At 33.4% G+C, this 21,178-nt stretch overlaps 1 protein-coding gene across 6 annotated transcripts; it reads left to right on the top strand.

The window, feature by feature from the left end:
- Window positions 1–8,109: 8,109 nt before the first annotated feature.
- LOC145814605 (DNA topoisomerase 2-like) lies at window positions 8,110–17,854 on the top strand. Of its 6 annotated transcripts, none has more exons than XM_082911461.1 (10): window positions 8,110–8,828; window positions 9,177–9,892; window positions 11,848–12,029; window positions 12,397–12,489; window positions 13,915–14,009; window positions 14,103–14,232; window positions 16,130–16,291; window positions 16,995–17,117; window positions 17,218–17,289; window positions 17,523–17,854. In XM_082911461.1, the coding sequence occupies exons 4-7, from the start codon at window positions 12,474–12,476 to the stop codon at window positions 16,207–16,209; spliced, it is 321 nt and encodes a 106-aa protein (XP_082767587.1). In that variant the 5' UTR covers window positions 8,110–8,828; window positions 9,177–9,892; window positions 11,848–12,029; window positions 12,397–12,473; the 3' UTR covers window positions 16,210–16,291; window positions 16,995–17,117; window positions 17,218–17,289; window positions 17,523–17,854. The 6 variants fall into 6 exon arrangements, with proteins under 6 accessions (XP_082767587.1, XP_082767586.1, XP_082767590.1 ...); XM_082911460.1 differs by having other exon boundaries at window positions 8,110–8,843; XM_082911464.1 differs by lacking the exons at window positions 8,110–8,828; window positions 9,177–9,892 and having other exon boundaries at window positions 11,259–12,029; window positions 12,400–12,489.
- Window positions 17,855–21,178: the final 3,324 nt, after the last annotated feature.

Here is a 21,178-nt window from a genome sequence, read left to right as displayed (position 1 = left end):
TATTTACTTATTTATTTATTTATTTATTATATTTCTAGTTGTTAATTTTTATATTTAGTTTGCCATCTAGGACTGTTATTTGCTTATTTGTTTATTTTTTCGAGGGTTTCAAGATATTATTTTCATGATGCTCCCTAATTGTGTTCTTGCTTACTAATGGAGGTTGTTTTTTATGTTTGATATTAGGGTTGTTGGTCTATTGTGTCTTGATTGGTTCATGCATTTTCATTTGGTGGGTTGTCTTTGGGGGGTTGTTGGTGGTTTTACTTGTGTTGTCGAGGTTTAGTTATGGCTGAATCATCTAAACGCTGAAAGTCTACTGTGTCTTGTCCCTCCTATAACACTGAGAAATTTCAATCTAAAGAAAAGCCAACTTGTTTTGGGATTTCTACGAGTCTAGAACCATTTATTTGGAGTGCAATGTCCAACCCTCCAAGTTCGAGTCCATTCCCATTTGCTCTGTCTTTGATGCACTAAGAAGTGACTGCGTCCCACTCTTCTTAGGCCAATAAAATCTAAGTTGGGTCCGGGAATTCTATTGTATTCACTTTGTTGATCCAATCTCTACTTCTTTCAAAACTTGGGTTCGTTCCAAGGAACTCGAAGTCAATGGGGAGTTCATTTGGTCTTACCTTGATATTGCCCAAGTGCATAATTGTCACTACCCATTCCTTGCTTCCCGAAATGCTGACTTTCATATGGTGGCTTCTGAAATATGTGGCACCCCAGACTTGGATTGTCGGGGCACTTATTAAGCAAAACGAACTCCTTCCTCATTTTTGCCTTCTAAACATCATTGTTTGTGCCAACATTCATGTCACAACCCACAGTTCTAACATTTCACAGGACCAAGATTATGTGCTCTACTATGTAGACCATTATCTTCCTATTAATCTCTCAAAAATGATTGTAAAAAAGATGATTTCAGTTTTTGAAGGGAAAAAATCATTAGGTCTTCCATATGGGTGTCTTGTCATTTGGATTCTCATGTCTCTGTTTGTTCCTTTTTCTTTCGATGATGAGTTTGTGTGTCTAATCAAACCTATCACTAAAAAGATGGTATCCCAAAGTCAGGCTCATGTTAAGGGGGCTTCGTTAGGGGTGGGTGGTTTTCGTGCAGGTGAGGACCAAATGGATGAAGAAACTAAGCTGGATGTTGCAGTTGTTGGTGAAAGAGAGCAGCCTCCTCTGGTTCGTACTATTCAGGGACAGCTTTGCCAGGTAGAACAAGCCCTTTTTGCACGTTTTGATTGCTTAGAAGCCAGGATGAATGTATATGATGCACATTTCATTGACTTAGAGACATCCACCGATGCTTGTCTCACTACATTGGAGGCTTCTTCTGGTTAGATAGAGCATGTTGTGGACTAGTCATCTCTCCAGCTTCCACAGATTCTTTCCATGCTTCAGATACAACAACAACAACCTCCTCCATCACCACCGTATCCATGATGTTTTACTGTTTATCCATGTTTCTCTACATTGGACAGTTCTTATTTTTACTTGATGGGCATATTGTTTTCTTATTTTAATAGTATGTCGGTAGTACATTTTTGGCCCACATGACTGTATCCTTTGCCTCTCTCGAACAAAAAAGGGGAGTATTTTTTGGGTTTGGATTATTATGGGATAATATGGTTGGGATTATATTGGTTTTTAATAGTATGTGCGATATTTTCTTTGTATGTGGTTTATTCACGGTGGTCAGAGGTGGTGTTTTAGAATGGTTTAGAATTTTTTTGTTTGTTTGGTTTGGTTTGTATCTAGAGCGTGAGTTTATTAGGATTCAAATGTTATACGTGTATTATCTGGGAATTGACAAATGGAGAGATTATTAGGTCCCTTGTATTGTCAATTGCGCGAACAAACACTTTTACCAATTGTAATGAGTGACATGTTTCATTATGGACCAGCGCAGAATCTCTACTCTCAGAAGTTCAACCTGTCTACAAAAATGCTGCGAGAGTTCAATGTTCGCTTGAGCGAAGGCAGTTTTGATTTCACGCGTATGAGGCGCATCGCTCGAGCGACCATTTCATGGCTCGAGCGGTCTTCATGACCTTGTTCACTATGAAGCTACACGGAAGTTAGAATTTAGGGTTATATAGCTTTCAAATCTTATTCTTGAGGGTTAGGGTTTTTCTCTGGAGGTTCTTTACTTGTTTCTTTTGATGTCTTTGTGAGTTTATCTCATGATCAAAGTCGTTTACATCAAAGGGCTGTTTGATCATTCAAATCAAAGAGTTCTTGTTCGGTGGATTCCGAAGATTTGAGCGTGAAGGCTTCGAAGAATTTGAAGCGGCTCGTTGTCGTGGATTTGGCATGGGTGTTCTGGATTCGGCATGGGTGTTGTGGATTCAAAATCAGACTAATTAATTTTGAGTGGCCTCGTTTGGGAACAGGCTATTATAGTAACTTTTTGGCTAAAATACGAAGTAAAAAAAACTAATATGCTTGGAGTGACTTTTTGGCTTTTTACGAAAAGATGTGCAAAAAGTAAAGAGAACTGTGATTTTGGCTTTTCTTGTAAAAATCATTTGTGTTGATTTGTTAATTATGAAATAACAATCTAAATCACTTTTGTACGTGTCAGATGATTTAGATTGTTAGTTTTGATTGTTTGGAGATTGTTGCAATTAAATCTGTTTCAAATCACGAATCACGTAAGTTTTTCAAGATGTATTACACTTGAGCAATACTTCAAACTTATGTCAACAAAAGAATTTGTTGGACGAAATGAGTCAATTGTATGTGATCCATCACCACACTTCTAGCATATTCTGACTCTATTCTATTCAATTTAAGTACGAAATTATAATTTTCTGTAGTTTCTTTGTTAGTTGGATTATAATTGCAATTTGATAGCTAACAGAAATTATCCTTTAAAAACTCAAATTTCGTTAAAAACTTGATGAGTGACAAATTTGATGTTTGACAGAATTTATCCTTTAAAATTTGAGTCAAAAAGTTTAGGGAGACTTATTTATAAGTCTTTTTTCAGACACTTATGGTAGGTTAAGCCCTGTGTAATTTTTTATAAAGTCTCAAGTCCTATTTAGATAGGAATGTATTCCACAAGATCCTACATAAACGTAACGTGACGTGACACTTACATAAATGTAACGTAACGTAACGTGACACCTACATAAACGTAACGTAACGTGACACCTATATAAACGTAACGTAACGGGATACCTACATAAACGTAACGTGACACCTACATAAACATAACGTAACGTGTCACGTTATGTTTCGCAAACTTAATGAGTTTTTATTTTTTTAAATTGAATATAAAAATATTGCTGGTTTACACGTTACGTTTCATATAAATATGATCTATGGTAACATTCAATTTCCTACATTCAATTTCCTATATAGGAAATTGAATGTTACCATAGATCATAGGTGTCACGTTACGTTTATGTAGGTGTCACGTTACGTTACGTTTATGTAGATATGATCTATGATAACATTCAATTTCTTATATAGGAAATTGAATATTGCCATAAATCATAGGTGTCATGTTACATTTATGTAGGTGTTACGTTACGTTATGTTTATGTAGATATGATCTATGGTAACATGCAATTTTATCATAGATCATTGGTGTCACATTACGTTTATGTAGGTGTCACGTTACGTTAGGTTTATATAGATATGATATATGGTAACATTCAATTTCCTATATATAGTTTTACTATTATTTATGATATTAACAACTAATATTGAGGATAAATGTGTCAACAAACTTCTCACAGGACTTATGGGAACATAAATTTTTTAGTAGGACTATATGTAGCATAAGTCTCCCTAATAGAACTTATAAATAATTTTTCCTTTATTATAAGAAATTGACTAAATCCATTTTGATATAAATTTTAGTTAGCAAAAAAAATTTCAGGACCTTTTATGAAATTTAAATTTCATGCAAATAGAAATTAAGAATTGAAGATGCGCCCACATAAAAGACTCCTACTAGGGCGTTTGAAATAATCTACATAAATATATTTTTTGATTTTTTTATGAAAAGATGTATAAAAAATAAAAAGGTGATGTGATCTAAATAAGTGCACTTATTTAAATAAATACACTTATTTAATTTATGCCAAATAGTGAATAGGTATAATAGTGGATATACAAATACAACCGTGAAAAGTTCAAAACAGATATATTCACAAAATTCTAATCCAAGTTTCTTTCGAAATCATACGTAATAAACTCTAATCATCTTAATGTTGTGTTTGATTAGGGGATTTGAGAAAGAATTTAAAAAGAAAAATGAAAAATATAAGTAAAATATTAATATTCATCTAGTTTCACATATATTTTCCGTTTTTCTTTTTAAATCATTCTCTAAATCTCTCAACCAAGCACAACGTAAGAGTATTCTTCACAAAACCAAATTGATTGTTAAGGGGCACAATATATTACTTCAGTTTGTTGAACGAGGAACTGCCTACGCGCACAGCCTGAATCCCATCTTGAACAAATACCAATTTAAATGATTAAATTTAAAAAAATATATATCAATTTCATTGTCTGCAACACTCTTGCTCCCCCGACAACGTTAGGTGTCTGAGAAGAGAGTTCAATTAAAATTACATGAATAAAATAGGTTAAAATATTTAGTAAAATAAATAAAATAAAATAAAAAATAAATTAAATGTTTTAGTTTGAATAACAACACTTTATAAATTATAAATTTTATTTTCTTTAATGCGCCCTTAAACATGCTGAAGTAGCCATTATGGCTAGTTCTTTCGGTCTTTTGCGATTTCGGGTTGGTTTTCAGGTAAATTTATGACAGAATAGAATTGTAATGAAAATAAATAAATAAAAATTAAAAAATTCCGCCTATATCACTAATTTAATCCTTACACTCTCAAAATTATTTTTTTATTTTATATTTTTATAATTTATACAATTCTTTTATTATTCTCATCTCTAATCTTTCTTCTTTTCCTTCTCTTTGTACCCAAAACCTGAAAAACCCTTACCCTAATTTTCCCCATCACAACCACCTTCACCGGCCCACTACCGGGGCCGCCACTCCACCACCCTTCGCCTCACCGCCGTGACCATCACCACTATCGCGAGCATTTCTGTCTCGATTCTCACCAAGACTACGGCAATATCCACATCGATTCATGGGTATCAATCGTTTTGAAGCTTAAGGTCCAAGAACTCACTCTGTTCTTCGAAAAAACCATTTGTGGGGTTTCAATTCGTGGTATTTTCCCTTGCACAACGCTTGTTCATTTGTTATTGAGTCAACACCATGTTCTTAATTTTGCGAGCTCGGTTGTTTGCCCAATCTCAAGAGTCTGTTTTTGGATTCTATTCAATTCGCCCATGGTGATTCTCTGGCTACCCTGTTCTTGAAGAATTAAGTCTGGAATGTGTAAATCTGATGATATTGAGGTTCTTCACATCAATTAGCCTCTTGTTAAGCTTTTGATGATGCATAATTGCCACAATGAAAGTCAATTTGAGTTGGTGCTTGATGTCCCAAAACTTGAATGACTCCATTACAATGATTTTGAAGCAGAAGGGCATAAGGTGAAGAATCTGAAAGAAGGTGAGAGAAGATGGCGGTTGGAGGTGATGGTGAGAGAGAATTAGGGTTAAGCTTTTTAAGTTTTGGGTGTAAGGAGAGAGAAAAATTAGGAATGAGGATAATAAATGAATTATAAAAATTATAAAATAAAAAATAAAAAAAATTAATTTTGAGAGTGGAAGGAGTTAAATTGGTGGTGTAGGCAGAATTTTTCAATTTTTATTTATTTATTTATTTATTTTCATTACAATTCTATTCTGTCATAAATTTACCTAAAAATCACTCCGAAATTGCAAAACTGAAAGTACTAGCATAATGGCTACTTCATGTTTAAGGGCACATTAAAGAAAAGAAAATTTATAATTTTTAAAGTAATGTTATTCAAACTAAAAAATTTAATTTACTTTTTAAATTTATTGATTAATTAATCAATCGGTCTCATGTGTCATTTTTTTTTCTCTTCTATTTTCTAATTATCAGCCATTGTCTCTCTTTACACACAACATTGAATTTAAAAAAATAAGTCTAAAAACTGAATTTGTATATTATTTTTTTTCGTATTTTTTGTTATATCATTACATTAATATTTAAGTTCAATTCAAATCTCTTAATTGTTACAATTACAAGATGAACAAATGAGCGAAAAAAATAATTTTAAAATTCAAGTGAAAGTTAAAAATTAAAAATTATAATTTATTCTACTATAAAAGACAGTGATGTGGAGGTTGGATTATCTCTTTACTTCTTGAAAGTTTAAGATATAAATCGCTTTTGTCTAATCGTTGGCTAAAAGGAGCTTTGAATATCCAAAGAGAGATCTTTGATCAAACTTTGGATGATTACTACTGGCATATTAAAAAATTAAGTTTTTAACATTAAATAGAATGAGTTGTGATCCGCTCTATTGGTTATTCAAAACTGCCAACTGCAATGGGAACAAGGTCAAAAATTGGGATCAACTTTATTTATTTTTAAATGAAAATAAAGATTATGATTGAGATAAGTTAATTAAATTCAAATTCTTTCTTTACCCTAATTATCAATTAACATATATAGCTTGGATGACAGTTGACTCCGTCAAGAAAATTGAGGATTCAAATAGGAGGACGATTACTTGTTCAAAAGAAGAGAGGAGAATTTTGACTAGGGCAACCCTGGACGAAGACGTGTAAGGCGGCAGTCTTGAGCTCTCAATTAATTTTTACTTCTATGGTCTTAGTACACTTAAAATAAAGGTCCAAACTAACTAATATAACTTCACAATTCAAATTAAAGGTGCTCACAAATTATATATAAACTTATTTAGTAAAGTTACTATTAATAATGTCAGAACAGTAATATTTAATGTCACATTTTACTGTAGCTGTTTACTTTTTTATTTTTTTAATATTTTTATATTTTTTTAATAGATTGGGTGATTTTTTTTTCCTTATTCTAAATTGAATTTTCTAAATTATAAAGCAACAAGATCAAAATTTTATATTTTTAAGTTTGTATTAATTTTCTTCATGTCTTAGTTTGTGTAAATAAATTTTAATAATTATATATGCAAGCATATTTGGTGTTAATACTAGTGTACACACAAAATTCATGTTAAAAATAAACACACAAAATTGTAGTAACCAAGATTCAACTTTATTGATTTTGAATAAAGCGAGTACAATCTCTGATAAATTTCTAATGATAGAAAACTAATAATAATCTGATTCTTCTTCTCAAAAGGTTGACTTAAGTGCAGTGTACTCCCGAATCAAATGGCAAAATCCTCTCCAAACAGAGCAAAGAAGATGGAAACGAAATCAATTGACTCACGGGCTTAATAGCTTGATCCCTAAACAAACGGCAAAAGCTTCTCTAAGTTAATAGAAGAAGATGGTGACGAGACTTGGACGATGAAGTTCTTCAGACCAAAAGCTTTGATCTGTAGAGCTTCCTCTTGCTTGATGTATGTAGAATGTATGTATGTATGTATGTATGTATGTATGTATCTCCAATTTGATTCTAGGTCACCCTTATTTATAGGCATGGGTGCACTACAGGAATTTACACAATTGCCGACCACTTTTGCCGACCAAAAAAATTTCGGTCGCCAAAAAATGACATTTGGCGGCCAAATATTAATTAGTCGCGAATGATCATTATTTTTGGCGACCAAATATTATTGGTCGCAAAAGGTTATATTTTGGCAACCAAAAAATGAGTTGGTCGTAGAAAGTGGTATACTTTTGCCGACCAACTACAAATTTGGTCGCGGAAGGTCACATATTTTTTGGCGACCAAAAATTTGGTTGCCAAAAACTTATTTTCAGCAACCAAAAAAAATTAGTCGCCAAAATTGTATTTTTAGCGACTAATATTTTAGTCGCCGTTGATTAAGATTTGGCGACTAAAAAAGTTTGTCGGCGTAAGTACTTTTTCTGCGACTAATTTGATCTTTTGGTCGCCAAAAGTTTGTGGAGGGAAATTTGAAACATAGAGGGGGGAAATGGGTTATGTTGGCGACAAAAAAAAATTTGGTCGCCAATCAAAATTTGAAAAATTTGGTCGTTTTGTTCCTGGGAAACAGGAAAAAAAAATTAAAAAAATTTAGAACCAGTGAGTAGCCTTCGTGTATGTGAGGCCGATTTGAACCCTTCTTCCTTTGTGGAATCTATGGAAGGGTTGACGAGTGATATTATGGCGATGAATGAAAGAGAGAAAGGGGTTGCATCGTTGGGGTTAGCTTCGGTGGAGGTTGCATAGGGGGATCCGTTTCAGCGAGTTACTCAGTCGAAGCCCTTTGAGGAGTTAAGAGAGGAGCTTAATCGTATGAAGGCTTCCATGTCTGGTGTGGATCGGGAGGATCTGATCCCATGTGATCTTATCCAAGAGGAAACTTCAACCCTAACAGCTTCTGCCCTAAATCTTCTCCAATCTCGGTGGTCAGACAACGTAGAAATGGAGGGGAGTGAGGAAGCTGTTGTAGATCGTGAATAAGTATATCCCAGACAGCCTCTTTCTTGCTAGGGCGAGAAATCTGGTATCGAAGCTTGATGCCCTTCCGATGGCTGGGAGTGTCCATTCTCATGGAGTTGGTGGTGGTATGGCTGATTCGAAGGTTTACACACCTATTGGAGGTCGATCTGGGTCAGGTGGTTGTGGAGGAAGGGGAGGCAGAGGCCAAAATCCTCTGGCCCTGAATCCTGAGTTGAATGTGGTTTCAACTGTAGACAATGTGGCTCCTGATAAGTCATGGGCTTCTATTTCTGATCTCTCTTGCTCTGTCTTTCTGGTATGTGTGTTTCTGGTTTGTGTGTGCGCGTCTCTCTCTCTCTCTCTCTCTCTCTCTCCATCTATTTCTGATCTCTCTCGCTCTGCCTTTATGTCAACTTTTTTTTGTTCTTTTAGGGCTTAATTGATTGATGTTAATTTTTTTTAATGAGAATTTGATACGCTAAATAAGAGATTTTCATTGATGGGTGGTTCAGGGAAATGGGTTATGTTGAAATTGGGTTATATAGTATATTCACCAAGTGTTTGATAAAATGTCAAAGTGAAAAACCTTCAATTGATTAGTCTTACAGTTCATGTGCATGAAGTTGTTGCTAGGGCTCTAAATTTTGTCAAATTTTAATTGCAGATTAAGCATACTATTTGTTCGGATTGGTTGTTCTACTTTTCGCTCTCCTGGTAATCCTAACTGCCCTTTTAACCTTGAATTGATTTAAAAGTTTTAATTTTGTATTATAAATCTAAGAGGACACTGCATTTGCCCAAACTGTTTAGCTGATGATCTCAGGTTTAACTTGTAAATGCTGCTGATTAGAAGTTCAAAATTAAACATTCAATTTTGAACGTCTAAAATATGAAGTTAGAGGTTAGAAGATGCATAAGAAATGGGAGGGGTTTTCAATATAAGGCACAATATGCTGCTGAAGTGACAAGCGATTTCGTTTAGATTTGAGAAGCAATTGTGTTGTATATTGGCTGTATAAGTGTTGCTTCGATAGAATCTTTAAAAAAAAAAAAAATTTGTGGTATGCATTTTTGGATAGGGACCTTTATGATTATGATTTCTAACAAACTATATTGAAACTGATCTGGTGGGTCTTGCTATATTTTTTAAACGATGTCCAAACCTTCAGACGTTGATCATGGATCATGATGCAACAGGTCAATATGTGAGTATCTAGACAACCATTCTAGCCTCTTCCAAATTGTTGCTTCTTAAATTTTAGCTGGTTTCAAGTGAATTTTTGTTTCAATTGTCAAGAGACACTCTCACAGGAGTTACAATGGAAAGAAATTTGGTGTTGCTTGCCAAGTTTGAAAAAATTATCATTTAAAAACTTCAAGGTAACAACCTTCCAATTGTATTTGTTAATGTTGTTGACGAATCAAGGACCATTCCTAGAGGAGGTTCTTGTGGAACTGAGAATGTGAGACCTCATCGACAAACTGTCCAAGTATGTCCCTCTCAGTAGTTCTAAGAAACTAAGAGTTTACCCTTCATTTTGATCAATTATAATGATGACAAATTGGAGACTGAGTTTGTCTTTAATTTTGATGAATTATAATGTTTGTATGGATAATTTAGCTTTTGTTTTGTTACTTCCTAATGCTTACAGTTGTTTTGCTACTTTTGTTGCTACTTTTGTTGCTACTTGTTGCCATGCATATTTTTTGAAATCATATATATGTGACCTCTTAATATTTAATGTTTGGCCATAGTTTATTTAACTCGTGGAATTACCCATTTATTTTTATTTTTTTTCAAATAACCAAATATTCCTTGCATAGTCTTGGCCATTTTGCATTTTATCTCGCTACACTTAAATGGTTCCATTTATAAAGTTTATATACTGTTTATCCTGTTTAAATACTTTAATAAAAATAAAATAAAAGATAATATTTAATTCTTTAACTATTGCATGAAATGCTAATCTTTATTTGTTTTTAAAGATGAAATGCTCATCTATAAAGATTTTTAAAGATGAAATGTCATCTATGAGCAAGTTTTTATCTTAGGCATTAATTAGTTTTTACTTTTAATTAATACATGGGTGAAATTATAATTCTAGCAGACGGAGTAAACAATACTAGTCATTATCATTTTTTTCTTATTTTTTATTTAAATAACTACACTGTTTTTAGCAGAAAAGAGTAAACACAAGTATTGTAGGTGGTTGTAATGCTCTGTTTCTTTATAAAGAATGGAGCTGTTACTGTCCAGGTGTCGTGTCTGCCTGCTGTTACTGTCTATAAATTCTACAGGATTGTGATGTGTATGCTTTAGTTTAGCTTCTATGAGTAGCTGCCCAGGTGCCGTGTGTGAGTGTGTCTCTGCCTTGCTGCTGTTGATTCTGCCTTGCTGCTGCTAGCTCTGTTTGCTGGCTGTTTAGCAACTATCTAGGTGTTATTTGTGAGTGTGTATCGCTGTTTCTGCAGCTATTGCCTCACATGTACTGTGGCCATTTTTGTAGGGGTTGTTTTGTTTGTTGGGTTTTAGTTGGTTTTATTTTCTTCTGTTGGTTTTGTCATTTTTTTTTTTTTGCTGGGTTGTTTTGTCATGTTTGGGCTTGGGGCATGCCCCCTTGTAATCTTGTATTTTTTCCTGTTTTAATTTATGAATTATTCACCCAAAAAAAAAAAAAAAGAAGAAAAAAGTCTTGGGTTTAGGGGAAACACCAACATCATTATGCATAACAAAGTCTATTTATTTCTTTATAATAACTGTTAGTTAATTAATATATACAATATAGTAACATCACATAATATTGTGTTCGTGTTATTTAATTATTATATAATACTACTACTACTATATTATTGCTACGTTAATGTTCTATCCATTATTATAGGTATTATCATTATGCCATGCCACTGATTTGAGCACTAACTTCTTAAATTAATAGCGTCTGAAAAAGCTAATGCCGTAAAATTGCTTATTTGACTATAAGTCTAGGACACTTGAACAGATAAAAACTCTCTTTTTATTGGATGATGGAAAAATAAATTAGTTTTTCTAATTGTAAATTTTTGATACATGATCACAATTGTATAGTGTTGTGTTAGAGATATGTTTTTGACAAATGACTTTAAACATAATATATTGCCAACATTGCTTTTCATGAAATGATGATAACAAACATAACATAATAAATTTTAGATCACCATTGAAGCACCATCTTGTGAAACAAAGTTGAATGAGGGATAGTTTGTTATTGACAGTTTTATGTGAGTTTCCAGAATATTGAAGCAATTGACAGATGAGCAAACTTTGAAAGATATGTTGTTATTCTGTGCTTTTTAAGGACTTGAAGTAGTGAAATGTTGAGTTTCCACAAATTTTCCAGTCAGAAAGGCATAAACAAGATCTCTTAGCTGAGATAGTTTTGGAGGAGCAACGTGGTAGGGAACTATCTAAATTGTAACAGAATTGCTTCCTAATTCAAAGAGCTCTACAATTGTGGATAAACCATCCCGGGCCTGAAAGGTATGGTTCTCAATCTCCATGTGTAAACTGCAGGATCTGTCTTTAGTCCTTGTTGAGAGTAGTGATGATAAAGTGTTCTATTAACTTCAATGCTTCTGCAATTTGCTAGAGGAGTAATGACAGAAATAAGGTGTCTAAACGATTGACTGAAGAAGCAGAGAAATATTGTGAGGACTTCATTTCAAATGTTGAAGATATTAAAATTTCTTTATTTGATGGAGAAAGGAGTGATGCAAGTTTGACTTTAGGAGTAACAAAGACTAGAGATGCAGTGTCACATTTTAGGGAAACAGAAACAATTTATAATACAGCAGGATCTAATTCTCTTCCTATTGAAATGGATGGTGTTATTCTGCCTTGGTTGCAGTAGGAGACCGCTAATGATGGTTCCCCTCTTCCATCGAAGAATAAGAGAGAGCTTCTTGTGACTCCAAAAAGTATCTTATGGGATGCAACTCAGGTAACCTTCAAACTGTCACATAGTTGTAATATTTTAATTCATAAATTGCTGTTCTAACCTTTGCTGACTAAAAGTTATTGCACAGAACATACTTTCATTTAGTTGTAAGTTGACTACTTCACTGGCTTACAATACTTTCATTTAGATGTAAGTTGTTTGCTTCATTGGTTTATAAGAAATTAGTTGCCTTTTGTACTTGTGATAAGAATTATACAATATCAACTCTTCAGATTTTAAATTAAGGTTGGTAAATTTTTAAACAAGATTTTTTTAGCTGAAATTTTAAGTTTAATAGAACTTTATATTTTATAGGTTGAAATTTGACAGCATATAGAACATTGAAAGGGGAAAATAAACAGACTTTACAATCTTCTCTTTTTTTTTTTCTTTTTTTTTGGATAAGTACAGACTTTACAATCTTTACTCGTGCGTATCTTAAAAGTGAAAAGTTTAAGTTGGTACATGCAGTTTTCAAACTCTGACTTTTCTCAATTATTTGGTCATGTCTCATTTGAGTTTTAATTGTTTTACAAAATTGTTCAAATGGCATTTATATAGGCAAACATGATGTGGTTACAATAATTTATGTTTGTATTTGCTTGAAGTCAATGCTATTGCTGTGTAATAAAATATTGCTTACTTGCCAATGCATTCAACCCAAACTGTCTACCAATCCTTTAGTTGTCCAACCACCCAAGTAACTAGGTTGACTTGGGGCATCATGCTGATATCAAAATGCCTATTAACAAACATAATTAGCAAAAAAGATGAGAAATAATTTGAAGACAAATTATGATGACCTTGATCTAGTGCATTGTTCATAGCCCTATTGGTGCCACAAGATCCATTTAAGGAAATGCTAATTTACTTCACTCTGTTTTTTATTTTGTTTTCTTTGACTAGTAAATAATTCTTCAAGTCTACTGCCATCTCCACTTATTGAAAGGCTTTAAACTCCATTCTGGTTTTTAAAACATTGATTATAGAACAGAATGTGTTTCACTCAAACATTATTTATAGGATATAGTTTCAACACTTTTTTGCATCACCCATCAATAGGGAATTTCGGGTCCTCAATTCAATATTGCTCATATTAATTTGCATTTTTTTCCTCTAATTAAATTCTTAGATTTTGACCATCTGTTTTTGGTTGCTTGGAATATTAGTTAGGTGATTAGATTTGCTGCAGAACCAAGTTCTGCACTTTTTTTTTTTTTTTTTTGTTGCAACAATGCGAAACTCATTTAGGCCATTATTCATGGGTATAAAATGGATGACTTGCAAATAAGCATGCATTGTGGCTATAACCAAAAGTTAATGGTGGCAAGGAGAGAATCTGTTGAGTGGATTTTAAGGGTTAGGAGTTAAAAGGATGTAACCAAAAGTAAAAGCCATGTGTGGTACAATTAACTCTTTATACAACAGAAATGGGTGATCATGAGCAAGATGGGGAAGCAATTGAGCTTGCCTTCAGTAAGAAGAAAATTGAAGCAAGGAAGAATTGGCTCCGACAGTTTGAGGTTGGAAGTTAAATTTCTTTCTTCCATAAAATCTAAGGTGTTCTGTAATTGTTCTTTTTCTAATAACACTTTCTTTGTCTATGTGATTTGCAGCCTGGCACTTACCTTGATCAGAAGGAGAAGGTCATCAAGTACAGTGATTTTGTCAACAAAGAGCTTATATTGTTTTCTATGGCAGATCTTCAACGGTCAATTCCTTCAATGGTTGATGGCCTAAAACCAGGTCAAAGGAAGATCCTTTTCTAGAATATTCAGTTAATGCTAATTACTATACAATTTTTTGAAACTCTTGTTTTACATCATTCTCTCCCTTTAGGAAAAAAAAACCTCACCCTCGATTTACTATGAATCGAAACTTCATACGTTTGAGCTTGTCTGCATCTATCTTATAGTTAAGGATAATCTTTTCACATACTTGACTTTGGAAAAGTGTAACTCCTCTTGGGATGATTGTTGAATGCATATGTCACATAAAGGATACTTGCTCCCATCTATGTGCATTCTCTCTTAGTTCTTTTAGGAAATAACAATTCCTTGAATTCTTAAATTACTTAAGCAAGGAATTTTGGCATCTTCTTAAAAACCCTTCTTTTCATTAGTTCGGTCAAGGTCGTACACTTTAGTAGGACAAGGAAAATAACTAAGAGCATAGTCAAAAAGTGGTTGCATACCTTTGTTTTTAATTGCACTGCCCAATAATACAAGAACAAACTTCTGCGTTGTGGTAGCCCTCCGGTTTTCCTCTGTTATTAAGCCATCAGTTGGTGAATATTTTGAACTACATAATTTGATCTCATCTTGCAATTTGACAATTTTTTTTTTGTTTGACGAATCTTCACTTTCTGTAACAAGACTTCCAACTTTTGCAATAATGTCTTGGATTTTTTCTTGGTATACTTTCAAGACTTTTTCTTCATTTATTTCTTGGGCACGAGACAATATAGATTTGTCTTCAAACGTGAGCCCTTCAAGGATAGTTTCGACATAAGTATTAATAGTATGGTGCTTAGGCTTGTATTTTTCCTCCAATAATTGCTCATAATTCCATGGCAAAAAAATCTCCATTATATGCCTTTTCATTCTTGACCATGAAGGAATACGCACCTTGCCTTGTTGCTCTCTTGATGATTGCAAATCTAACTATCACCAAAGTGCAGGACCTGTAAGCTTTAATAACACATACCTCTACTTTTATTTGTTTGGAATTTTCATATTTTCAATATATAAATATATATATCTAGTATCCAATCTAGAATATCTTAAAATATTCACCACCACTAAATTTAGGTAAACTTTCATGATACCTATAATCTTGATGATAAGAAAAGTCCACGAGCTTGGGTTACGACCTGTCCGAAGGCAACCATGGTTATGAACTGCCCGTCGGGGAAGACCTCGTTCTGACACCAATTGACACAGTGGTAATGGAGGAAGGAACTAATTATTGTTCTAGTAGACAACATGGGCTTGATATCATTTTAGATTAGATGTGATTTATTGAATCCATAGGAACAACCTTGAATCCACAAGGACAATAAAATAGAAACTCTTTGAAAATAATGTTGATTAAAAGAATAAGTTACTCATGCTTGTAGGCTCCTATGTCAGTTGAGCAAAGTTTCATCTTTTATTCTTGCTAGTGTGAAATCTATGAGTTTGACTGAGGTTGGGTTGTACGGGATGAGGGGTGCTTGATTGGGTTGGTTTTCTTTCCAAATTTTGATGTACAGGATGGATGGGATGAGGCTTCAAACATGGCATCAAAGACTTTTTGAAAATCAATGTATAGACCAGTAATTGCGTAGTGCAGTAAGTATAGATCAGAGCAGGCACAACATCACCTATAATCTACAATTTATCCTTTCTTACTGTTATCCTTTCCTACTGTTGCTTTAAATTTGATGCTCTATGTCAAAGCCAGAAAGGACATGATTAAGGTTCATGATTTTCATAAAGGTATTGACATCTTCATGATTTGACTGTTGTTTGGCAGTCATGATTGGTATGTAATGAGGTGTAATTGAAAAGACTCTTACTTTTCGCCAAATGATGTTTCTGGTCTCTAAAAGAATATTCAGTTAATGCTAATTACTACACAATTTTTTAATACTATGTTATAGGAATTACCTGGTGTCTAGAGTCAGCAAGCAGATCCAAGTCAATAGAGCAGCACCTATTATGGTTACGGACAAGGTTATGATGCCTATGGTTATGGGACTACACATGATCCTTCATTATATGCCTATGGTACATACCCTGGTTATGCGCAGTACCCTCAACAGGTATGACGCTTTTAAAGAACATTGTTTTTTCCCTTTTGCTGGATGTGCTGTCCAGATTGCAATCTAGATAACATACAACTGGACTGTTTTTTGATGCCTTATTTGTAGGAAAGTTAAAAAAAAAAAAAAATTCATTTATTATATACTTAGTTGTGGAACAATTAAAAGCATTGTAGGACACAGACCAAAACTATTAAACCTTGTTTTTCCTCGCATTTTGTGATGAGGATATTTGAAGGAGAAAAGGAACTGTTCAACTCAGGATTGAGAATTTTTTTTAGATATTGGATGGCCGGAGCCAAAAAAAAAAAATGGAAACAAAAACAACTAAAAGAGGGGTTGTTATCTCAGTATTTGCGACCTGATTGATAGATGAGGAAATAGCTTCCTTGGCCAATAGATTTGTGCATCTGTTAGCTTCTCTCCAAACCAACACCAGCTGACACTGCCGTTCTTTATGCATGAGCTCTGCAATGTTATTGCAAATATTTAATTGGGTTTCATCAAGCTGTGTTTCAAATTGTTATGTTTCAAATTGTTATGCTAGATATATGTGACTTGTGAATGAAAACTTAGAATAGTTGTATTGTGTCGAATGTTAATGAATTATGTATTGTGTCGAATGTTAACGATTAAGTTAATTTGAATGATGCATTAAAATTATAGGTTTATTATGGATTGAATGAATTATTAGGAATTACAGGTGTATTGTTTTCCTGCTTTGGCGACCAATTTATTAGTCGCGACATCCAAAATAAGATTGTATCCAAAATGGGATGGCTCAGGAATTTCCTACCTTGAGCAATACTACAGGGCTAGTAAGATTGTATGTTTGATGATTATATAATTTACAATGTTCAATATTTATAGTGTGTACAGGTGAGTTTCATCCTGAGTTTAATTTTATTCATTTTTTTCGTATTTAGGGTTTTGAGAAACTGCAACATGTCTGGTGAAATCCCGAAATATATTTGGAAAATGATGAATCTGCAAATGTTGTAAGTAAAGCATGTTAAGCTTTGGTGAATGATTTTTATTTGACCTTCAGTGTTTTCATCAATGTATAATTGATTACACGACCAAAGCGATTTAATTTTCCATCCTGTTATTGTTATTGCTGTTAGTTTTTTTCACTGTCAAGGCACGAAAAGGACAAATCACAGCTCATTTATATGACAGCGCTTATTGAATTTTGTTCACAAATAGTATATAATTTTTGATCATCATGCAGGTAGATTCTGTAGTTTACCTTGTTGACGCGTACGACAAAGAGAGATTTGCAGAGGTCAAAAAGGAGCTGGATGCCCTACATAAAAAAGAACAACAACACTCAACAATACTCAACCTTGTTAACACCAGATGTTCTTTTTTTTTGAAATTGATGCTGATTATGTTAAATTTTTGTTGGAATGAATTGTTTTTTGTTTTTTGGGGTTTAGAATAAGGTTTTGTGAATTGTTCCTTGTTTTTGGAATCAATGTTGTTGCTGCTGAGTTATGTGTTGAAACTTGGATATAGAAAATTTTATAATAAGACCTGTTTTGATTATGAATTCGCTAAATATTACAGGTGTATTGTTTTCCTGCTTTGGCAACCAATTTATTAGTCGTGACCAATAAATTATTTTTTTTCGCAAAAAATGACAATTGCCGACTAAGAGTTTTGGTCGCAAAAAATACATCTATTGCTGACCAAAAACTTTGTTGGTCGTGGAAACTCACTTTTGCCTACCAACAGTTTTGGTCGTGAAAAGTAACAATTGGCGACCAAACTAATTTTGGTCGCACAATGTCACAATTGGCGACCAAACTTTTTGGTCGCGAAATGTGCCAATTGGCGACTAAGAAATTTGGTCGGCAAAAAGTGACTTTTCGCGACCAAAGTGTTTTAGCGACAAAATGAATTAGTCGCGGTAATTAAATATTTAGCGACCAAAAATTTAGTCGGCAAATCCAACTTTTTCCGACCAACGAAAATTTTGGTCGCGAATTACTTTTGCCGACCCTCAATTGGCGACCAAACTAGCGACTAAAAAAATTGGTCGCGGATAACTTTTGCCGACCAAAAATAAACTTTTAGCAACCAATTTTTTTGTTGCTAAAAGTGTTAATTGTTGTAGTGGTGGAGAGGAGTCTTAATGAAGATAGACTTTGTTTAATAATTATCTCTTTATTTTATTTATTTAAAGAGATAAAAATTAATAATTACTTGAAGACATGTAGTTCAATTTGATGGGAGGAAATATTTATTTCCTTTTCCTACAAGTCCATGTAGCTTGTGGCTTATTTTGATTGGTCTAAAGGTTGTCATCTTGAAGACTGTATCACTTTGATATGTGGCAACTTGTGATTTGACCATTCGTGTATATAGAATTAAAACCTTTGGACACTAGGTAGCATTTTGTTTACTAATAATTGTCATATTTTTTAGGTCTTTATAACACGTGACAATTTATAATTGGCTAAAATTTTGCATGCTTACAAATGCCCTCTCAAGACTTGCTTCTGTACACATTCCAGAATTGTGAAATGTGAGCGAGCCTTGAAATATAATTTCTTTTGTAACCCCAACATACCTTTTGTTTAGTAATAATACATGAAAATTTGTACATGAATAATACTAGATATGGCCATAGTCGGTTACTTAATTCCATCTTGCCTTTGTCAATTAGAATTCAATCAAATTTACAATCCAAGTCCACCAAGTAAATGGTTTTGTTTCCTAATCCATGTATGATTTGGGATTAGAAAATTCCGCTTCTATACTTCTCTATAAATTGGGGATTATTGTAGCATAAATTCTGTATAGCCGCAAGGAGTCAATAATCGGCGAATTCGAGCATCGCAATCATCCAATTCTACATTGTCAGGTATGCATATTATTTTATTTACTTTGCTTTGTTCAACTGATGCACCTGCCAGTATATAGAATACCCACTTCGTATAAACAACCATTATTTATTTGTTGTAAAAGAAAAAGAACCCATGTGATATTCTGACCTCATTAATCCTGGCCTAAGGGGAACAAACAAGATATCTTTGCACACTACAACAAAAACATACTTTCGTGGCACTACACTAGTGGCATATTTTTAGAAAATGTCACAGAAAATGATATTTAGTGGCACGTTTTTGAAAAATGCCACAAAACGACAAACATAAAAGGCTCTAGTGACATTTCAATGAACAAGTGTCACAATACTACAACAAAAACATACTTTAGTGGCACTACACTAGTGGCATATTTTAGAAAATGCCACAAAAATGATATTTAGTGGCACGTTTTTGAAAAATGCCACAAAACGACAAACATAAAAGGCTCTAGTGACATTTCAATGAACAAATGTCATAACACTACAACAAAAACATATTTTAGTGACACCATACTAGTGACATGTTCTTAAAAAATGTCACAAAAAGGTTTGGTGGCATTTTTTAGAAAAATGTCATAGAGCCACAAACATACAAGGCTCTAGTGGCAATTCAATTAAAAAAAGTGTCACTTCAGTACAACATAAATGTCACTACAACAAATTTACACTTTAGTGACACTACACTAGTAGCATGTTTTTGGAAAATGCCACAAAAATAAAAATTGACATTAAATGTTTTAGAAAAATGCCACAGAACCACAAAACATATAAGGCTCTAGTGGCATTTCAATAAAGAAATGTCACATCAATTTTATGACATTTTATAAAATAATGACACAAAAAATTATGTTCGTGACATTTACCAACAGATGCCACTAAACTTTAGCTGCAATGGCATTTTTTAAAAAATGTCAGGACACTAGGTAGGTGCAAATTACTTTTCATGGCACTTAGGTGAAAAGTGTCATAAACAAATATTTTATAGCATTTTGAGAAATGCCACTAAGCCAAAAACTTTCCAAGCTTATAATGGCATTTTTTAAAAAACAAAAAATGCCAATATATTTTCTAAATTTTTAAAATGCAGTAAATGATTAAAAATAAATGAATTAAACTCAATATACACTACAGGAAAAAGCATATTCGGCGACTAAATTTCTTGACCAAAAAAATTTGGTTGCTGAAAGTATAGCTTTCAGCGACCAAAACAGCATTAGTTGCCAAAAGTAAAGTTTTTTTGCCCCCTCAAAAAAATTTTAGTAGCCAAAAGTCTATAATTGGCGACTAAAAAATAAGTTTAGTCGCCAAAAGTGGTCATTTTTAGCGCGGGAGAACTAAAATCCTAAAGCGGGAATAAAAATTTTTGGTGACCAAAATTTTGGTAGCTGAAAGTGCATCTTCGGCGACCAAATCCGATTTTGGTCGACAAAAGTTAAGTTTTTTAGCAACTAAAAAACAATTAGTAGCCAAAAGTATAGAATTTTTTTAGTCGCCAAAAGTGGTCTTTTTTTTTTATTTTGGTAGTAAATAGTTTATTTTACATAAATTATGTTCAATAAAATAATTATGTTTATACATATACTTTTATATTAATATGGATGTATGTACTATATAAATAATATATGTTGCATATATAATCATGTGGTGCTATAGAGGTGTTGTGGGAAGAGTGTGGTGTATAAGGTTTATGGTGCGGAAGGTTGGCGGTTCGAGTCTCCGCAAGAGCGGATCAAATTGTTCTACAACGAATTATCATCATGAATGACACTTGATAGCGTCACGAATAGTGTCTACCATGACATTAAAGTGTCACTGAAAGGTTTTAGCCTTGATGGTGTAATGACACTTACAAGTGTCACTAACTCTTTTTTTAATGGCGCTTGATAGTGCCACAAATAATATCTACCATGACATTAAATGTCATTGAAAGTTTTTAGCCATGATGGTGCAGTGGCACTTGCAAGTATCTACCGTGGCACCGATAGATGTGGCACTTGTTCAAAATGCCACAAGAT

Source organism: Camellia sinensis, unplaced genomic scaffold, assembly GCF_055761805.1.
Source record: "Camellia sinensis isolate YWXY unplaced genomic scaffold, ASM5576180v1 Unanchor12, whole genome shotgun sequence".
Lineage (NCBI taxonomy): Eukaryota > Viridiplantae > Streptophyta > Magnoliopsida > Ericales > Theaceae > Camellia > Camellia sinensis.
This window is presented reverse-complemented; position numbering and strand designations above follow the sequence as displayed.

Coding starts and splice junctions, on each gene's coding strand:
- LOC145814605 (XM_082911461.1), top strand. Junction 14,010..14,102: donor ATTGGCTCCGACAGTTTGAG/GTTGGAAGTTAA, acceptor TGTGATTTGCAG/CCTGGCACTTACCTTGATCA. Junction 14,233..16,129: donor GGTTGATGGCCTAAAACCAG/GTCAAAGGAAGA, acceptor ACTATGTTATAG/GAATTACCTGGTGTCTAGAG.